At 38.1% G+C, this 22,059-nt stretch overlaps 2 protein-coding genes across 5 annotated transcripts in view; both read left to right on the top strand.

Moving 5' to 3' along the window:
- LOC125253453 (urokinase plasminogen activator surface receptor-like) overlaps positions 1–22,059 on the top strand; it is a 551,125-nt gene that overhangs the window by 213,820 nt on the left and 315,246 nt on the right. The window lies entirely within an intron of this gene.
- On the top strand, positions 12,015–20,461 carry LOC125253437. Of its 4 annotated transcripts, none has more exons than XM_048167389.1 (3): positions 12,015–12,095; positions 12,397–12,468; positions 12,714–20,167. In XM_048167389.1, the coding sequence occupies exon 3, from the start codon at positions 17,203–17,205 to the stop codon at positions 19,456–19,458; it is 2,256 nt and encodes a 751-aa protein (XP_048023346.1). In that variant the 5' UTR covers positions 12,015–12,095; positions 12,397–12,468; positions 12,714–17,202; the 3' UTR covers positions 19,459–20,167. The 4 variants fall into 4 exon arrangements, 3 of the variants coding, with proteins under 3 accessions (XP_048023346.1, XP_048023345.1, XP_048023347.1); XR_007181445.1 differs by lacking the exon at positions 12,015–12,095 and adding an exon at positions 20,393–20,461 and having other exon boundaries at positions 12,158–12,468; positions 12,714–20,106; XM_048167388.1 differs by lacking the exon at positions 12,015–12,095 and having other exon boundaries at positions 12,158–12,468.

Below are 22,059 nucleotides of genomic sequence, written 5' to 3'. Positions count from 1 at the left end.
GTGAATATAATGTATATAATATATGGATACTGAGTTCACAGAAAGTGTGGCCGTGATTAGTTAAGTTTATCCATTTTAATCCAAATCATGGTTTTAAACAATTTCTATGTGAATTTCTGTGTAATGATAATAGTTTGTGAATATTTATTTTTATTAACAACACTCAGTGTGAGCATAAATTGACACTGAATTGCCAAAATTGTGAACTGTGTCAATCCTTGTCAGCTGTGTTACAGCTGATGGATAACACAGTTGACAGGTAACACAGCTTGACATTTAGGCCATTTTAGGGCCTTGTGCAAATTGCTGACCTTGGACTAGTTAGTACGTCACATTGAATAACTTATGTTTTCATATTCTTTCTCTACATATTCATAAATACAACATGTGATGCAAGTTCCCCAGAACATGTTTATAACACAGTTGACCATCAATTAATCCACTCTATGTGCAGACAATAATATAGATAAAATATTGAAGAGGAGAAGTTATGACTTACCACACTGTCTTCAAATTTCCCTCCAAAAGAGGAAAATAACATCAGGTGATGTTGGACATGTGACTTTGGAACAAACCATTGCTGATTTATAGGGGGTTTTAATAGGGAGTAACACAGTTGACACTGATTTCTCGGACACACACAAAATGGATGATTTAATGTAGATGCATGAGCAAAATATTTTCTATAAACACCTTTCTCATAATGTAATAATTATTTTGGACAAATATTTATAAGAAAAATATATATAAACATGTATTTTAGAGCTAATCTGAAGACCAAAACTTCACATTTAACAAATCGGACAGCACAAAAATAGCAAATTCCAGTATAGAATATGCCATTTTTGCAAGATGAAAGATTGGATCTTTTGGATTTTTGTATTAAATTAATTAGAAATGTCCCCTGATATAAAAGTGATCATTGCTTGAAATGAAAAGTTAATGAAAATTAGTAAAATTGGTAATTAGAGTCCATGGACGTGACATGTACCCCTAATTATAGAATGACTCATATATATATATATATATATATATATATATATATATAGCTTAAAGAAATCGTCAGAAAATTACATCTTTGTTTAGCTCTACCTCCTCCTGAAAAACATTAATCTTTTTGAAAGGTATCTTTATTTATTTATTTATTCTAAACCACATCAGGTGACGATTATTAGGCTAAAAGTTAAAGGACACGATTCTATAAGGTAATGTTCAGCACTTCAGAAACGGACAGCGACTCTTAAGTAGCACGTAGAGCGCGTTCTCGCGCGTCCATGTTAAGGGCATTTTTGAGAAACGCACGTGGAATTGCAGCGAGAGTTCGTAACCTTGCACGTAGAAAGCGCTCTTAAGAGCTAAGATACATCGTTATTGGGAAACCCAGCCCAGGATGGCTTGAGCATCCAATCATACGATTTAAGAATCAAATTTCACGAAATATAATAACAAATAAGAAATGTATGTGCGTAAATGTGTGTGTGCGTGTGTGTCAATGATGTGCACAATGGAAAAATCCCAAAACACAGAGAAAGTCAAAAAGTGAAGCCCAAGAAATAAGAAATAATTTAACAATTCTTTAGATATAGCCTAAATACTATTGTAACACATTGGTTTATAAACATAGGCTACATATTCAAGTTTGTGGTATCATAAGTCAGCTTTGGGGTGAAATAGGTCCGTGTACGTTTTGATAGTTTGTTTTCCAATTTGAAATGAAATACGCAGAAACGAGAAAACCGTCGTTTCCCGTTTTTTCGTTTGTTAAATAAAACGGAAAAACGAGATTTTGACTCGATTTTCGTTTTTTTCGGGTCACGGATAGAAAACGGAAACACGACTTCAAAACTCGTTTTCCACATGTGGGCGGTCATTACACGCCCCTTTCAGCCGATTGGTCAATCAAATCTGAGCCAGTGACGTCATCTTCAGTTCGTTCAACAAAATAATAGTCCTCTGCCGCTATATCAGTAGATGTCATAAATCGGCTTTCTTCTGTGCAACCTAACGCGTATTTCACAGAAATATGTTTGCGATAAAAAAAAGTTTAAAAAAACCTACAGTAAATTTAATTAAGTCTGTTTTTAAGCTGTTTTTAAAATGTAAATGCCTCTACTGTTACCAAGCGCATGACATCCTTTGGGCTACTACCACCGATCAATAGGCTATACATAATGACAGACTATTATCTATTAAAGATCAGTGGCTACTGCACTCATTTTATTTCTTATTTTAATGTTTTGTTTACATTTTATACATTTAAATTCAATCATTTAGCAGACGCATTCCTTGCAGTAGACTATGCAGTCATATTAGAAAATAGGCTATCCACTAGGTGGCAACACCTAATAACGGTAGGCTATCATCGGGGGGCTTTTTAGTTTTCCTTAGCTTATAAATGGCCATACAGATTTTATCTCTTAAATTAAACACTTTTATTAACACAGTGAACATTACTATTATATGTCACAGTTTACTTGCTATCCTCACTTTTTCTGTCTTTCCTTCGCTTTTGAATTAATTAGCTATAAATGGCCCTGAACATTTTACTTTCAATTTCGATTTAACGGCTATTGGCGATTCTGCGTCAATTGCTTCAGCGGACAACAGCAAAACAAAAACTCTCGTATATTAAACATAGAACTTTTATTAGGCCTATCTTTGTAATTATTTTATTATCTTTTATCATCTTTGTAATTATTTTATTTTGTAAATATTCGTGGCTTAAACAGCGGGAAAATTTACTGTAGGCTATGCAGTTCTGTGGATGTTTTGAAAAACTTAAACTAAACGAAAATTATTGTTGCCTTGTCAATATAATTTCTGTTTTTTCCCCCTGACTTTCAACTGACGCGATCATCGTTTCATTAACCGAAAAGATTATATTAAATTATAATTAAACGAAATTTGATAAATGTCTGTGAATCATTAAAAAATTCCAGGGGTTTAGTTTTAGCCTACATAAACAAATAGCAGAATAAACAACAGAACATGAGGGTTCATCATCATCATGCACCTGCAGCGCTTCTGTGAACGGAGAACAAAGGATTCAATTATATAAAAGGAATAAATAGCCTATGTCTAAGTAATTAACATTACCAAAATGAAAGGGGAAAAAATGCGACAATATGAGTGTCGGTTCATTTTTGAGAAGTTCACAGAAAGGAAACCAAGACGGCAGAAAATGTCTTTGTTTATTTTACGAGCAATGTTTTGTTTGTGAGTGTACAAAAATAATAGGCCTATTTAACCCTTCACAGATTCGAATGGTGATACATATATTTGACCATAAATGTCTAAGTATTAAGTTGTTTCCGCTTTTATAAGAAAATTCAAGAGAACGCGTCGGCGCCTCAAGCACACACAACATCAGTTTTAGTAACTTGACACCACAGCCTGTTAACTGTCAAAATATATTCAACCAAATATATAAAAAGTTATAGGCCTACTGCTTATTTTAAGTAGTATGTGTAGGCTACAATAAAAGCGTTTAAATAATAAATATAGTTTAGCCTCCAAATCGTGAATATTGAAACATTTGGATTTGTGTCAAATTAGACAGCCTAGTTATAACGCCGGTTTCTGTTTCAGTTCAGCTTTAAATTAATTCGTTTTGGCTTAACATTTATATGTTATTTTTGTCATAACTAAAATTTAATTTAATTTCATTTCATTTATTTATTTATAAAGCACAAATAAACACAACAAAAGTTGACCACTGTGCTGTACAGAGAAAAAAAGAAATAAAAGACAGGAGTAGTAAAAGACATCGCTAAAATTTTAAAAATAAAACAAGAGTTAGAATGAATGAAATGCAAGACTAAGAAGATGAGACTGTAACTTTGATTTAAAATCATATAAAGACGAAGCAGATCTTACAGATAAGGGAAGACTGTTCCATAACTTCGGGCCAGCCACTGCAAATGCACGGTCACCTCTCATCTTCAATCTTAATCTTGGATACGACAGAGTAATACTGTCTGAGGATCGCAAGCATCTAACTGATGAATTCACGTTTAAGAGGTCTGACAAATAAGAAGGTGCCAGACCTTTTAAAGACTTAAAAACAAACAGCAAAATCTTAAATTCAACTCTATAACGCACTGGCAACCAATTAAGAGACATTAAAATTGGAGAAATGTGTTCTCGTTTACGAACCCCAGTTAAAAACCTGGCTGTGGCATTTTGGACCATCTGAAGTCGTGAGATGGAGGATTGGGGTAATCCAACATACAACGAATTACAATAGTCCAATCGAGATAAAACAAATGCATGTGTGGTTCTTTCAAGATCCTTATAAGACAGAAAAGATTTAACTTTAGACAGAAGTTTAAGATAAAAAAAAAAAAACATGACTTAACTACTGAATTAATATGTTGGTCAAACTTAAGGGAAGAATCAAAATGAACTCCCAAATTTTTCACGGTTGGTTTGATACAGGAATTTAAAAGACCACAATTAAAATTTGGTTTTCCTTTTCCCACTGAGGGCCCAAAGACAATCACTTCAGTCTTACCCTCATTTAAATGCAAAAAATTCAGAGACATCCAAGATCGCACATCGGCTAAGCATGCAAGCAAGGTTTCTAGGCCTTGCTTGTCATTACGTTTCAAAGGTAAATAAATTTGGGTGTCATCTGCATAAAAATGAAAAGACACTCCATGCTTCCTAAAAATTGAACCTAATGGAAGCATGTAGAGTGAAAACAAAATAGGAGCCAGGATAGATCCTTGGGGAACACCACAAGTTAGAGGTGCTACAGATGAAACAGCACGACCAATACCTACTGAGAAGGTTCTATTACTAAGATAAGATCTGAACCAGCTAAGGGCAGTTCCCTGGATGCCCACACACTTTTCAAGACGTGATAAAAGAATATTATGATCAACTGTATCAAAAGCTGCACTGAAATCTAAGAGTACCAAAATTACTGAGTTCCCAGAGTCAACAAATAATAAAATATAATTTAATACTCTAAGAAGTGCAGACTCAGTACTATGTTTTTTCATAAATCCAGACTGGAAATTTTCAAACATACTATTTTTTGCCAGAAAACTCTGTAGCTGCATAAATACAGCTCTCTCTAAGACCATTGCAAGAAAATAGCTATCTAGCTGTAATTTTGATCTTTAATGTTTGATCTTTACATATTCCCTCAATCTTTTAACCAAAGGGTTATTAACATTTCAGCAGGCAATGTTAGGCTATACAAAATAAATAAATAGAGATGAGATATTGTTCGTTTTTCAAAATTGCTTACACTATTTATTTATTGTGATTTATTCTATTTATTCAAAATAGAATAAAATAAAACCTGTAGTTTTTTTGTTTTGTTTGTTTTTTAATCTGTGCTTTTCATCCGCTCCTCTGTGTGGGTAGTTTCGCTATGCATATTAAACTACAAACAGCATTACAACAGTCTGTGTGCTGATTAACATTTCTGAAATAAATATTTCTGTGAAATACGCGTTAGGTTGCACAGAAGAAAGCCGATTTATGACATACTGATATAGCGGCAGAGGACTATTATTTTGTTGAACGAACTGAATATGACGTCACTGGCTCAGATTTGATTGACCAATCGGCTGAAAGGGGCGTGTAATGACCGCCCACATGTGGAAAACGAGTTTTGAAGTCGTGTTTCCATTTTCTATCCGTGACCCGAAAAAACGAAAATCGAGTCAAAATCTCGTTTTTCCTTTTTTTTTTAACAAACGAAAAAACGGGAAACGACGGTTTTCTCGTTTCTGCGTATTTCATTTCAAATTGGAAAACAAACTATCAAAACGTACACGGACCGAAATAGTTCCTGTACAAAGTTAATTTTATTAAATAAACTTGCACGGTTAGTTCACCAAAAAATGAAAATTCTGTCATCATTTAGTCACCCTCATGTTGTTCCAAACCAGTAAGACTTTTGTTCATCTTCAGAACACAATGAAGATATTTTAATGAAATCTAAGCGATTTCTGTCCCTCAATTGACCATCTATGCGTCTGACATTTTGATGCTTCAAAAAGTTAATAAAGAGATCATAAAACTAATCCACTGTAAAAATAAATAAATAAATACATAAATAATAATTAAAAAAATAATAATGTGCTGTAGAAAACAATTCTGCAAAGCATTCTGGGCAATATTTTTCACAGTAAGCAATGGCTATAATTTATAGCCCATTTTCAACAGTAATCTACTGTATTCATGTATTATGGTTTTGAACTGTAGTACGCAATGCATTGTGGGCTGGTGCATTTTTGAAGTAATAGCACAATGGCACTGAACAGATGTTTCACAGGAGTTTGAGAACGAGCTTCCTATCCGTGTTCGCAGTGCTCATGACACGAATAAAAATATTAAATTCAACTATAGACCAAATGTACTTTCATCTCTGATTAGTTCATAAAAGTAGACTGAAAGCATACTCTCTTATTTTTAGTTTAAAAGGAGTATATTTGTGTGGATCCGTGCCCGAGATTCCGTGTCCGTCTTCTCGAGGGAACAGAGTTCAGCATCTGGGCCTGGTGGTTCGGTACAATGCAAAAGTAGTATCCATGCGATGTTTCATCTTCGTGAAGAGTGTGGCGTAAGTGAACTGGAGGCTGGGGAATAATTACAGATAACACTTAGTAAGGCACAACGTGGGGCTAGTTGTAATACACATGGTTAAAAAGTTTCCACACATGAAAACATGACAAAACTCAGTATATTTTACTATTACTAATACAGGCCCCTATCTTGCACCCAGCGCAATTGACTTTGTACACCGACGCATGTGTCATTCCTATTTTGCACCCGCGCAAAGCGCGCTTTTCCCTCCACAGAAGCACGTCGCTAAACTAGTGAATGAACTTGCGCTCCCTGGGCGGTTCAGCGCAAAAAAGGAGGCGTGTTCCGGCGCAAACAATCCCTGGTGCTATTTTGCTGTTCCATTAAACAATTGCGCCACTGACCAGAAAAAACCTAGTCTAAAGTCAGTGGCGCGTTTCGCGTTGTTCATTATGCTATTTTAAGGGCGCATGCTTGACCATAATGTATAGCGTGCACAACGCGCATACACTTTGCTCATGTAATCTACACAGATGCAACAGTTATTTTTGCAAATCATAAATTGTTACACTAAAAAAATATTAACACATGAGATGACGGAAATCATTGTGGTGTGCCACGAAGATGTGAACCGACGCTATTTTGGGTGGGTTTCTCCCATCCCCATACAACACAACTTCTCTGTCTTTCACTGCTCTTACAAGAACATCAGTCTCCTCGGCTGTGAACCGCTCCTGGCGTGCGCCTGGTAAATACGCCATAATAATAGCAATCCATAATGGAACTTGCGCACCTGCTTTTAAAGGGAATGTTGGATGACGCTCTGATTGGTTTATTTCACGTTACGCCCAAACCACACCTATGAATAATGAAGCTACTTCAGACCAACCCATTTTAGATTTGCGCCGGGCGCAAGAGCCATTTATCCCGCCGGGAAAATAGCAACAGCGCCGAGACCCGCCCACAAAGTTACTTGCGCTTCGCGCTTTGACACTTGCGTTTCAGATCGTTAAAATAGGGCCCACAGTGTATTAATGAAACAAAACCACATAAATACTACAAAAGTGTCCCAAAATAAACAATAGTAATGGTTTATGATCTATTCATCAAGTGTATCCGTAGTAGCTTATTTGCAGCATCGCAGCATATTTGCAGCATAAGTTTTAAGGTGCACAGATATTAGGAAAAGAACCCATTATAAAGATACATTTTCACAATGATTTCAGTCTTGTAATGACAACCAATATGTTTTGGGAAAACGTGTGCTTCATAGTAACTTATCTGACTAACTATGCTCTTGACTTATAAAACCACATTTTAGCAGAGATTCCGTGTCCGTCTTCTCGAGGGAACAGAGTTCAGCATCTGGGCCTGGTGGTTCGGTACAATGCAACAGTAGTATCCATGCGATGTTTCATCTTCGTGAAGAGTGTGGCGTAAGTGAACTGGAGGCTGGGAATAATTACAGATAACACTTAGTAAGGCACAATGTGGGTCTAGTTGTAATACACATGGTTAAAAAGTTTCCACACATGAAAACATGACAAAACTCAGTATATTTTACTATTACTAATACAGTGTATTAATGAAACAAAACCACATAAATACTACAAAAGTGTCCCAAAATAAACAATAGTAATGGTTTATGATCTATTCATCAAGTGTATCCATAGTAGTTTATTTGCAGCATCGCAGCATATTTGCAGCATAAGTTTTAAGGTGCACAGATATTAGGAAAAGAACCCATTATAAAGATACATTTTCACAATGATTTCAGTCTTGTAATGACAACCAATATGTTTTGGGAAAACGTGTGCTTCATAGTAACTTATCTGACTAACTATGCTCTTGACTTATAAAACCACATTTTAGCAGAGGTGTAAAGTATTTGAGTAAATGTAATTAGTTACTGTACTTAAGTATCTTTTTGGCTACTTTGTGGTTTTACTGAGTATCAAAAATATTAGCATTTTTTACTCTCTACTTGACTACAATTGTGAACAAGTAAATATACTTTTTACTCCAATACATTTGTGAAGAGTAATGCATGTACACATTACATTTTGCACAGTATGCAGCAGTTTGTTTCTGCTATAAAGAAGCGACGTCGCCATCTAAGTGCACTGAAGGTTCTATATCTTGTGCGTTTTGTCTTTACTCGCCCAAACTTGTCAACAAGGCTACTTTACATGAATGCGAGTGCATTAGCAAGTAGTTTCTGAAAAGCAGGTGCTTGATTTATGAGATGAGGTCATGATTGCAGCCAATGATGGGTGAAACCAGCATGTCCAATGCAAGTAGACTTTGACTATTTAATTTTACTTAACATTATTTTATTTATCTGCTATATTAACGAGACCTTTTTTGATGGATAATGGTTTTCTTATGGCTTTTTTGTGCACTTGAGACTTGAGAGTTTGTAGATGTTTGGCTGTTGTGTCGACCTTGATTTATTGCAATAATGAGGTGTTCAGTTTTATTTTGATTTTAGAAAATAAACATGATTTCTCATCTGACTTCTTATTTTCACCGTCATGTCTCTCAGGTGTCAAGCACTAGTGCATATTTGAGCCTACATTCAGTACGAGTAAAATAAGTACTGTTAAAATCAGATACTTTAAAATCAGATACTTTTACTCAAGTTGTGTTGGAATTTGTTACTTGTAACTTGTAATAGAGTCATTTTCTATATAAGGTATCTGTACTTTTACTCAAGTATGGTTTTCAGGTACTCTTTACAACTCTGCATATTAGCATATCAATAACTTGTTTTATGCTGACAAAAAATAACCTAATCTACAATAAATCTTGAGAGATTTGTGATGTTTTGAAAAACCCAGTTATAATGAGTTAATCATAATTTAAATATTCCTCAAAGTAAAAGTGGTAGGTCTTCCTGTAATGAGCTATCCCTTAAAATGAGCAAACCTAATGTAGTCAATTTGTAGTCAAACATGATCATTTTATATATATATATATATATATATATATATATATATATATATATATATATATACATTAAATCAAGACCGTTGGCGCCGAAAGGTGGGACGTAAAAGAGTTGTAAGGACATTGGATGTGTCAGATCCATGTCATGTGCATCAGCTCTTAAAGTGACAGCAGGCTAATAAAGCTGTGGCTGTCTGTCATTAATGTTAATCAAAGACAAAGAGAAAATCACTCACTGCTCTTGACTAAATCACTTTTGTAGCTTTAATAAGGATTAATCTGCATTTAATTTATAATCTATACAGTGAAGACTGTGCAGAGTTTATTAACTGCACAGATACAGAAATTAAAAGTTGTTGATAAGTAAAAATAATAAATAAGGATTAGTTACACAACTTTTGAGGAACAGAGGCAGGATAGCTTTTTAGCATTGAAACAGATAAAGAACAGGCTGAACAAAACCAGCCAGCAAAAAACAAAGCACACAAATGCACAAAAGTGCAGGAATATTCTGTTTTGTCACAATGGTAAAGAGTCCTGTGATAATATATGGAACATATATGATGACATTGTTGACAGTAGGTTATCAGAATGACATAAAATGCTCTTCTCTTCTTGTGGTTTTCCTCCTTTCTCTCTCTCCCTCTCTCTCCTGGTCCTGACTGCTTCAGAGCTCTGAGAACAGCCACAATACAAAACAACTGGATGGAGAGGAAGAGGATGAACTGCAGTGAGTAGAACCACATTTGTTCAATACTATTTGGCAAGAGGAACATAGAGAAAAAACAGGAGCCAAGAGTGATTATCCAGGCCGCAGTGCAGCAGATCACTCTATATCTGAGCGGTTTGAACTTCAGAAAGGTTACAGGATGAACCACTGCCAGGTAACACTCAACAGAGATCAGACACTGAAACAGAGGACGACCAGTGATGCCTAGTCCTACTAAAAAAACAATTAATGTTATGAGACCTGAAAACCAAAAAGACAGTAGAAAAATCAAACTACTCAAACAGATACCAATCTCACAAACAAACAGATTGAGTTTGAAGAGCACTGATGCAACTCCACTTCCTGTTCCTGTGATGATGAGCCATAAAACATAGAAGTTTGTAGGAAGACCAAGCAGGAAACTGATGCTGTGTGCATACATTTCCAGAATGACCAATAGCCCAAAGGAATAAGTTGTGGAAGATTCAGGTGTGGTGAAGTTCACTGTAGAGTTGTTCATTTCCTAAAATTAATAACTAGTTGCAACTGTGATCTACTGGAAAACAGAAGAGCAAACGTAAAGCCAAAACGTAAGCCAAAACAAATGGACTCAAATTTTAATCTTCAATATATCTCAGTCTCCAATTGTACACACTCATACTTTAAATCAATTTTACCATATCTTTCCAATATTAAATTACTTTCATGTCCAGGGAATTTTAAATGACATTATTATTAACAAATGCATCACAAGCTGTAATTCTATGCAATAGTTTAAACTAATTCTTTCAGGCCTGGTTTCACAGACGGGGCTTAGATTAAGCCAGGATTAGGTCTTAGTTCAATTATGACATTTAAGTAGCTTTTATAAACATGCCTTAGAGAAAGAAGAAAAAAAAACTGGCACTGACATGTTTTAAGATATGCAGTAAAAACAGCTCGACCATGCATTTTAGTCTGGGACAAGACATAAGCCTTGCCTTTGAAACCAGGGGTATATTACCCAAAAGATTATCTTCAAAATGGTATGATTCTATTCTTCATTATAAAACAAATATAGTGATTTTATTAGCCTTAAGTCATGAACAAAACATTTTCTATTATATTTCTACAGTGAAAAATACACTTCAGCACCATTTTACTCATTCAGCTAATTTATCTAATTCTTAAACTACATCTGATAATCACACTCATGTTTTTGCATATTTAAAAGAAAAGCAAACAAATCAATCTAAAAGGAAAGTTTGTCACCTGAAGAGAGAATGTCCAGTCTCTCTGATGTAAATGATACTCTGTGCTGTTTTTCTAGTCTCACTTTACTGCTGTAACAAGAATATATGTACATAGATTCATATGTAACCTGTCACATAAAACAAAACATATGCAAACAAATGCACAAGATTCAAAATGATCAATGGACTACTGTTCAAATGACTTAGAACATTTAAATTGAAGGGAGAAATTGCACTTTTTTTTTTTTTTTTTTTTTTTTTTTTTTTCATCTGCTGACAGTTTAATTACAGAAATGGCACTATACAGCACATGACATTCAAAGAGCCTCAGGTCTTGCACGTCTCAGCGAAGGTCTGTGTTTTTAGTGAGTGTTTCACATTGGATGATACTCAACGTCTAATGAACAAACAAATGTAAAGTGGTGCTTGACCCTGTGAAGTATTTGGTAACACTTTATTTTGATTTATTTAGATGTAACAGGGTTAAAAAGAACATTTAATTTAAAGAGCAATATTATGTGAATTTTATAAAATAAGGCATTCGGCTGTATGCATTGGTGTTCAAAGGCTCCCATCCTGTGGCTGTTAATGGTACTGCAGATTTTGTATTTTGTCGCTCTTCTCTTGCCGTACCGCAGCAGATTCAAGTGTCGATGCTGCGGGTATGTATGTTTTTACACGCTCCAACTTGTTAACAAATTAAATGTAAAAATGATGTGTTTTATGTTGACCTTTTCGATGCAGTATATTTCATACATGTATTTGAACATATATAATGCATTTAATGTTTTAACGTGGTCGTTGAAATAGTTATAAAATGTATTGAATTTCCATGTGCGTCACAGGAGTGAACACGTTCATTTATTGTGATAATTGCATCTCTCTCTAAACCATCTGACAATTATTTGTATTATGAGTTGAGTGAATTATAACGAGTCAAGAGTGTAATTTCTATTTTTCTAGCCTTTTGTGAATGTCTGCAGTTCTGTCTTCAGCCAAAGTGAATTGTTTTCTTCTTTTTCTGTCTAAAATAAGGTATGTTACTTTCGTGTTTATTCTGTTATATATGTTAACAAATGGTACTTGGCAATTAATTGAAAAGTATCAGATATATTGAACAGATTGTCATGTTTAACACATTGTATATTGTGTTTAATAAGAAAATGAGTTTAGCTGGACCGCAGCAGATTCAAGTGTTGATGCTGCGGCCTTTTGTGAATGTCTGCAGTTCTGTCTTCAGCCAAAGTGAATTGTTTTCTTCTTTTTCTGTCTAAAATAAGATAAATTCAAGTTGAACCCCATTTGTGAGTGTGTCCATCCACATCCGTTACACTGGTGCCGTGACTCCTTGGATCCTTTGAACTGCTTGATGCGGATCGACCGCGGTTGCTGTGCGCAGGTCAAGTTCATCTGTGGATTGAATCTTCAATACCGTGGGAAGGTCAAGGTCGTCAGTGGATCAAGTCTTCGATGCTTTTGATGAGGACAGTATATACATACTCACACATTGTTATTGGGACTGTGCATTAGTCTATGGCATACACACAACGCATGGACACTTGGAACATAGTTCTACTTTGACTGTCGTCACATTTGAGATTTAATTTAAAGTAGTGAGTTTTCTCAATATCAATATTGCCACTATTTTTCTTATTTTATTTTTTTTTCTCTTTCAAAAAAAAAACTCTTACATTTTTCATATGCAATTTTTGATATCAGTATGGCTGAAAAACATGTATATGATGGTGACTTGGATGCATCGTGTTATGGTAACATGGGTTTCCCTAGAGGAAGGGGTACATGGTTGCTTGGTAGCACCGAGGGTGGTATTCTCAGTGAAGACGTCAGCCGGGGGGTTGGACGACCACAGTCACATGATGACAATGGTAGGGGTATTGGGTTGAGTCAGACCCTGGGTGGTACTCCTGTTGGTTGGGTTCCTAGTGAGGGTCCATACACCTCCACACCTGGTGTTGACAGAGTTGCTTTCGACCACCTTACAGACATGGTAGGCCAGTTAGGATCGCAAATTGGCGAGTCAATAGTTGCGAAACTAATGTCTGCTGGTTTAGTTAATGTTAATGCTGATTGCCAAACCAATTCACTCAATTACACTCAGACACCAGCACGCACAGAACAGTGTACACATACACAAATGATGGTACCACAAGTTACAGTGCACATGAAGTCTGAGCATGACACATTTAGGGGTGATGGCTCTGATAAGTATGGCATTGAGGAGTGGGTGGACAGGACAAAAGCTTACTTAAGAAAGCAAATGTGCCCTGTTCAAGAGCAAGCCGAAGAGATAATGAGTAGACTGGCTGGAAAGGCAAGGGATGTTGTCAAAGTCAGCCTTCGCAGCGATAATATGCTCAACGTCAGACAGGACCCTGAGTTAATTTATGGTATTCTTACACAGTACTTCAGTGAAGCGACCTCTTGCCTGCCACTCGCAGATTTTTATGCCACTCTTCCCAGAGCCAAAGAGAACCCTGTGGACTACTGGATTCGAATTAACAAAGCGGCTGATCTGGCAGATGAGGGACTGCGAAGACAAGGCAAATGTTTTGACAACATAGGAGAGGAAGTAACACGGATGTTTGTTAAATTCTGTCCTGACCCCAGTTTGGCGAGTATGTTCAGATGCAAGCCTGTTCAAGAATGGAGTGCAAAGGAAATACAGAGCAGGATTGATGATTATCAGAGGGAATTTAGGAGCCGGGGAAATAGCACAGCGAATCTACGGAGCCACACTACTGCATTGTTTAGCAGTGAACATGTTATGCACGATCGTCCCAAGGCTGAGTCACCTTCTATTCCAGTCCAGTCATTCAGTTCTTTACCTGATACTCAGGCATTTCGACAGCCAGAGCCTACACCAGCACCCAGTCAGGCACAGCATCAGCCCTCCTCCTGCTCAACTCCGGCCCCAGCGATATCTCAACACACACAACAGGCTGAGAACCAGTTGCTCACTCGTATGATGGAGATGATGGAGCAGCTCATGGGCAGGGTACAATTTCGTGATGCTTCCAACCCAAGACGTGGCTCTAGACAGCAGCGTAGTTTTGTCAGAAGTGTCTGTCGAGTCTGTAATGACAGCAAACACACCACGGTGACTCACTGCATGACAGACAAACTGTGTTTTGCATGCTTCTCCCCAGGGCACACAAAGAAGGACTGTCCTAAACAATCCTCTGCCCAGATACAACATGAGGGAAACTAGCAGACCCGTATTTGGAGGGAGGCAGTGCGGGTCCTCATTGTAACTCCCAAGCCATTGATAATTGTGAGTCTGAGAATACATACCTTTTAGCCAAAGGAAGTCTTGATCATTCGGAAGTCATTTATCAGAACATGCATGTTGTGGATGGACGTGACACCTTCTTTTATACGCCAGTGAAGATTGGAGAGACGGTGACATTGAGTGCAATGTTGGACAGTGGTTCGATGGCCTGCACTATAAATGAGTCTGCTGAGATGAAACTGAGATCGGCTGGTGCAGTGGATGAATGTGATGAGTTTCAAACTGATGTTACTCTTATAGGCTGTGGAGGGCTACGTGTCAAACCCAAATCCTCATTCAATCTTCCCATGGAAGTGTATGGTATAAAGATGGTAGTTCCCACCTTAGTGGTTCCTGGACAACATGATGAGCTGATACTTGGGACTAATGTCATTAAACACATTCTCAAATACTTCAAATTGTGTGATGGATATTGGCAAACTCTGTCTTGTCCAACTCCAGCAGACCCTGAGTGTGAAAGCTTCTTGTCAATGCTTGCTGGATTGAACCGCTGGAGAGGAAAAGAGATACCTGAGCGGATAGGAACAGTCAGATACAACTCAGCTGTTTATCTTGAGCCGGGTTGTGAGTATTTAGTATGGGGAAGGCTGCCCAAATCTGCTGTTGTTTCCCCGGGAATTGCAGTCATGACTGAACCTACATCTTCTCACTCGGCTCCCAGAGGTGTTATGGTGGCTAGACTAATCACGTCTCTGTGGGGAGATGGATGGATCCCCTTGAAACTTATCAACACATCAGGCAGTCCAGTGTTATTGAGACGGAATGCAAAAATTGCGGACCTATATCCGTGCATTGCTGTTGAAGATCTTGGTCACACCAGTGCAGTCCATCCTTCTCTGGTAAACTGCCCCACAAGTTTGTCTGTGTTGGCCGACGTGTCATCTGTGAAAGAGCGACTGAAGTCTATTGGCCTGGACAATCTTAACATTGACTCGTGTGATATCTCGGAGGCATGCAAGCAACGTTTGCTGAACCTAATACTGAGTTACGAAGACATCTTTTCACGTAACCATCTTGATTGTGGGGAAGCAAGGGATTTCGTCCACAGGATACACCTCTCAGATACTAGACCTTTCAGGCTTCCATTCAGACGAGTAGCACCCAGTCAATATCAAAAACAGACAGGTACTGACTGAAATGGAGGAGAAGGAGATAATTTGGCGATCTACCAGTGAGTATGCTTCTCCTCTCGTTTTGGTCTGGAAGAACAATGGGGACTTGCGTGTGTGCACTGATTTTCGTTGGTTGAACAGGAGAACGCTGAAGGACGCGCACCCTCTTCCTCATCAGGCAGATTGTTTGGCAGCACTTGGCGGTAACGCCCTCTTTAGCACAATGGATTTGACATCCGGATTCTATAATATGCCGCTGCATGAGGAGGACCGCAAGTTTACCGCCTTTACGATGGCTATGGGCCTCTTCGAGTACAATCGTTTACCCCAAGGCCTCTGCAACAGTCCTGGCAGCTTCATGCGTATGATGATCAACATATTTGGAGACGAAAACTTTCTCAGTCTGTTGTGTTATCTGGATGACCTGATTGTCTTTGGCCCAGATGAGAAAACCGCCCTTGATCGCTTGGAAATGGTGTTTGACAGGCTTCGCACACACAATCTTAAGCTGTCTCCAAAAAAATGCCACCTGATAAGAAAATCAGTGAAGTTTCTTGGGCATATGATTGATCAGACAGGTGTTTCCACAGATCCAAGCAAAGTTGAAAGCATCTCAAAGATAAGCAGTTTGGATTTGATGGAGCTTGATGGAGTGACTCCTTCTCAGAAGAAAATAAGATCTTTCTTGGGAATGATAAATTACTACCAGCACTTTATTCCAAACTATTCCGCTACAGCAGAGCCACTTTTTAATCTTCTGAAGGGTCAAAAGTCAAGAGCGAAGAATCTGAGGAAGCTAGATCATGCTCGCCAGAGTAGGAAGCTGAAACCTAGTGACTGGACGCAAGCGCAGGACCAGGCAGTTGAGAGGTTGAAAACATCGTTGGTCGAGAGCGTTGTCCTTGCCCATCCTGATTTTGATCACCCTTTCATACTGGCAACAGATGCCTCCTTAGACGGTATTGGTGCTGTGCTCTCACAGGTCCCAGAGGGGGAGACAAAAGCCAGGCCTGTGGCCTTCGCCAGCAAGTCCCTTTCTCGTTCGCAGCAAAATTATCCAGCACATCGTTTGGAGTTTTTGGCCTTGAAATGGTCAGTATGTGATAAATTCAGTCATTGGCTTAGAGGACATGAATTCACTGTCTTGACTGACAATAATCCTTTGGCCCATATACTTACAAAAGTATATGGGCCAAATTAGCTAGCTACAACTTTGACATAAAGTACGTGCCCGGTCCCCAAAACACAGTTGCTGATGCCCTGAGCCGGGTTCCATTTGTCAAAACTGATGTCACGCAGAGACTTCTCAAAGAGCCATATGGAGCACTTCTGGCTGGTTCCAGAGGAATGTCCACAGTTTCAGTGCAGGATGCCTTTAGAAGGTCATGTGATTCAGCTAGGGGGCAGAGTGTCCTTAATCTAGGCCAGTCGTGCAAATCATACATGGAACAAACCAAAGAACTTCTGACTGTCCCAAAAGCAGATGTATCTGCTATATTGAACTCGCATGTTGAGTGGGATATCGGTGCCAGGGCACGAGCAATGTCTGTCATTGATCACTTACCTCAGTTGATGTCAGAAGGGCAGGACACATTGCCAGCATATTCAGAACAGGAGCTACGTGAAAAACAGCTCACAGACAAAATTTTGTCAAGAGTCTTGTATTATGTTGAGCGTCGGCGTAGGCCTTCGAGAAGAGAAAGGTCGAAGGAATCGATGATTGTTATTCAATACTTGAAGCACTGGGAGAAACTTGTTGTCAGAAATGGTATCTTGTACAGAGTGTCTCATGATCAACTATCAAGAACAAAACGCTACCAATTTGTTGTTCCAGAGTCTTTAGTGAGTGTGATCTTGAGAGGAATCCATGACGACTGTGGTCACCAAGGTCAGTCAAGGAGTGCTAGCCTTGCACGACAGCGCTTCTTTTGGCTGAACATGGATCAAAATGTGAGAGACTATGTGCGCCAATGTCACCGCTGCACTGTGAGCAAAACAACTGATCCCTCTGGTAGAGCTCCCCTGGAGAGCATTTCAACAAGTAGACCGTTAGAGCTTGTCTGCATAGACTTCTGGGCAGCAGAAGACTCTACTAACAAGTCTGTTGACGTTTTGGTGGTAACCGATCATTTTACAAGGCTAGCACAGGCCTTTGTGTGTAGAGACCAGTCCCCCAAACAGGTTGCCAGGATCCTATGGGACAGGTATTTTTGTATTTACGGCCTCCCAGAACGAATTTATAGTGACCAGGGTCCAAGCTTTGAAATTAAATTGATCGGAGAGCTTCTAAGGGTCTCTGGGGTGAACAAGTCACACACAACAGCGTATCACCCAATGGGTAATGGAAGCGTGGAACGCTTTAATAGAACCCTTGGAAACATGATACAAGCTTTATCACCAGACGTGAAAAGAGATTGGCCGAGACGGTTGCAGACACTGACATTTCTGTATAATTGCACAATCCACGAAACGACAGGCTATGCTCCTTTTTATTTAATGTTCGGGCGTGTGCCCCGTCTGCCCATTGACATTCTTTTTCGTTCTGTCTTAAATGATTCAGCTGTAACCTGCTGTGATAAGTTCGTAACCACTTTGGTCAAAGATCTGAAAGAAGCTTTACTGATTGCACAAGAACATGCAACAAAAGAGCAGAAAAGACATGCAGAGCTGTACAACCGAAGGGTAAAAGGACTGCTCATTGAAACAGGCGATCAGGTGCTCCTAGCAAATAAAACCGAAAGGGGTAAGAAGAAAGTCGCTGACAGGTGGGAGTCAACCGTTTACACTGTTGTGGACCGTAAACCGGACACTCATACTTACAGCATCCATAACCCAGCCACGGGTCAGGAAAAAGTGGTTCATCGAAACCTGTTGATGTTGGTGAATTTCTTACCGGTGAATGTAGAGAACCCTCTGCCTGATCAACATTCTGATGTATCCACCTCTTACCAGAGGTCGTCTTCTGTCCTGTCATTGTGTGCAGTGGAGGATGAGTCTTTAGGAGGAGATGCAGAACTGTCTGAGCACATGGAGGACAGCTACAGCAGCGTTACAATAGATGGCTCAGTGATAACGAGAGGCGAGGCGATACCTACATGTGATGATGTTGACGTTGACTCTAAGGATGATTCTATGTCAGTTCAGGAATCTGATAACAGAAACAGAACCATAAGTTGGGTTTCAGACCTGCCTGAAAGATCCCATCATGAGTCTGATCGTACCCCAAGTGGAGTTCTAGTAGATCCTATGACTGAAGCCTCTCCTTCTGCACCAAAAAGTCATGTACCTGAAACGTCAAGAGATGCAAAAACATCTGTTTCTGATGGTGACACAAGAGACGGTTCAGATTCGCATGAATCAGATACTGAGACAGTCCTGTCTGCCCCGCCACATCCTCAGACACCTACCAACACCTATGTAGCTGACACTGTAAATGTGCCGCAAAGTTCTAGCCCAGTCACACAGATCAGGTCATTTTTTGGTCGCATGATTAAACCTGTTGACAGATTAATACATGTAATGTCAGCACAGGCAGTGGTTCAGGATACAAAACACAATGTTCAAGCTGTTTGCAAGTCAGTGTTTAGGGCTTTCTCTGCCTAAAACAAAACATTCAATTTCATGTCTCTTGGCATGTTGGTTAAAAAAGTGTTAAGGCTGTTTTATAGTCTTACAGCAACAGTTCAGATTTTTAAGCACATACCTGAAGAACTGGGGTGCCTTCGGGTCCTTGTGTACACCTTGTGTACTTCTACATTATTATTATTTATTTATTTATTTATTTTTTCTTCATTTCGTTTGAGAATTGTAATGGAAAGTAGAGCATGGAAGGATATTGTGGAATGTATGTAAGTGTTCTGCTGTCGGTAGCTGGTGAGAGAGCTTAGCGCTACTCTCTCATCACTTCATCCTTAAGGGATAATTAGTTTTTTTTTTGACGGTCCTTTGATAGGAGATCCTTTCTCATTGTGAAGTTCACTATTGTGAACTGAAGGAAAAGTGTTCCGTTGTTGATACTCCCCTGGTCATGCACTTATTTTATGTAAATTCAGTGGGGGTGGATGTAACAGGGTTAAAAAGAACATTTAATTTAAAGAGCAATATTATGTGAATTTTATAAAATAAGGCATTCGGCTGTATGCATTGGTGTTCAAAGGCTCCCATCCTGTGGCTGTTAATGGTACTGCAGATTTTGTATTTTGTCGCTCTTCTCTTGCCGTACCGCAGCAGATTCAAGTGTCGATGCTGCGGGTATGTATGTTTTTACACGCTCCAACTTGTTAACAGATTAAATGTAAAAATGACCTTTTCGATGCAGTATATTTCGTACATGTATTTGAACATATATAATGCATTTAATGTTTTAACGTGGTCGTTGAAATAGTTATAAAATGTATTGAATTTCCATGTGCGTCACAGGAGTGAACACGTTCATTTATTGTGATAATTGCATCTCTCTCTAAACCATCTGACAATTATTTGTATTATGAGTTGAGTGAATTATAACGAGTCAAGAGTGTAATTTCTATTTTTCTAGCCTTTTGTGAATGTCTGCAGTTCTGTCTTCAGCCAAAGTGAATTGTTTTCTTCTTTTTCTGTCTAAAATAAGGTATGTTACTTTCGTGTTTATTCTGTTATATATGTTAACAAATGGTACTTGGCAATTAATGAACAGTATCAGATATATTGAACAGATTGTCATGTTTAACACATTGTATATTGTGTTTAATAAGAAAATGAGTTTAGCTGGACCGCAGCAGATTCAAGTGTCGATGCTGTGGCCTTTTGTGAATGTCTGCAGTTCTGTCTTCAGCCAAAGTGAATTGTTTTCTTCTTTTTCTGTCTAAAATAAGGTATGTTACTTTCGTGTTTATTCTGTTATATATGTTAACAAATGGTACTTGGCAATTAATGAACAGTATCAGATATATTGAACAGATTGTCATGTTTAACACATTGTATATTGTGTTTAATAAGAAAATGAGTTTAGCTGGACCGCAGCAGATTCAAGTGTCGATGCTGTGGCCTTTTGTGAATGTCTGCAGTTCTGTCTTCAGCCAAAGTGAATTGTTTTCTTCTTTTTCTGTCTAAAATAAGATAAATTCAAGTTGAACCCCATTTGTGAGTGTGTCCATCCACATCCGTTACATAGACATTCTACTAACTTTGCAACTGAATGTCAACTACCAGTGATTTGAATATTAGTAGACTGTCTGCTTAATATCTGCTAACACCTTTATTATGATGGTCCCCAACAGACATTCTACTGACTATGATTAATTTTACATGTACATATCAAACTGTCATGTTTTAGGTCCTGTTTTATGGACTAATGGATTATGGATTAATTTCTTTTTCATTAAACTTACTGTTTGTTGTCACTGACTTGGTAACTGATTTGGTTTCCCTTGTTATTGATTCCTTTCACCTGTTTCCTATCTAGTTTTCTTGTTAGCTCAGTATATTTAAGCCCTTAGGGGCCATTTAAGACACAATTTTCAACTAAAAATGGAAAACTTTTTTATGTGTTTTGGCCGTTCATTTAAAATTTTGGTGGCCTAAAAAAAAAACTTTTTTAAACGTGTTTGAAAGTGCAAGTTTTTGAAAATGATACCTTTATCATCTCTGTGTAAACTACAAAAATGTCAATTTGTGAAAATGGTCACGGCATGCACATGCATATTACATATGTTCAGTCTATAGGCATGTCCCTCTCCTTTTCCTTGCCTGCCTTGCACTACACGTAATACACACACACACACAAAATAGTTTATATGTAACTAAAGTCATTTTAAGATGGAGTCATTTGTAGAAAATGCATAAATGAGAGCTGCAGTATACTAACATGGGATCATGAGCTAAAAAAAAAGACAGTTCAGCTGGAAAGACATATTCTTTACATATTCTATACTGTTATGAAAACTATGGTTGTCTAAAATAAATAAAGATTATTTACTTAATTTTGTAATAAATACATGTCTCATCAGGATCAGAGGCAGGGGAGTTTTCCAGTGCGATGCAGATAAAAAACAGGCTGAACAAAACCAGCCAGTAAATAAACCAAACCAGTGAACCAAAGTGCCTGATTATCCTGTTGTGTCAGAAGGATAGTGAATCCTAAAACTGCATTTGGGACATATGTGATAACTGTGTTCACAGTAGTTATTAGAATGAGATAAAATGCTCTTCTCTTCATGTGGTTTT

Source organism: Megalobrama amblycephala, linkage group LG18 (genome assembly GCF_018812025.1).
Source record: "Megalobrama amblycephala isolate DHTTF-2021 linkage group LG18, ASM1881202v1, whole genome shotgun sequence".
Classification (NCBI taxonomy): Eukaryota; Metazoa; Chordata; class Actinopteri; order Cypriniformes; family Xenocyprididae; genus Megalobrama; species Megalobrama amblycephala.
Note: the sequence above shows the minus strand (reverse complement) of the source record. Positions and strands in the feature narration are given on the sequence as shown.

Bases quoted from the DNA above. Each gene is read 5' to 3' on its own strand.
- LOC125253437 (XM_048167389.1), top strand. From the start codon at position 17,203: ATGTCCACAGTTTCAGTGCAGGATGCCTTTAGAAGGTCATGTGATTCA.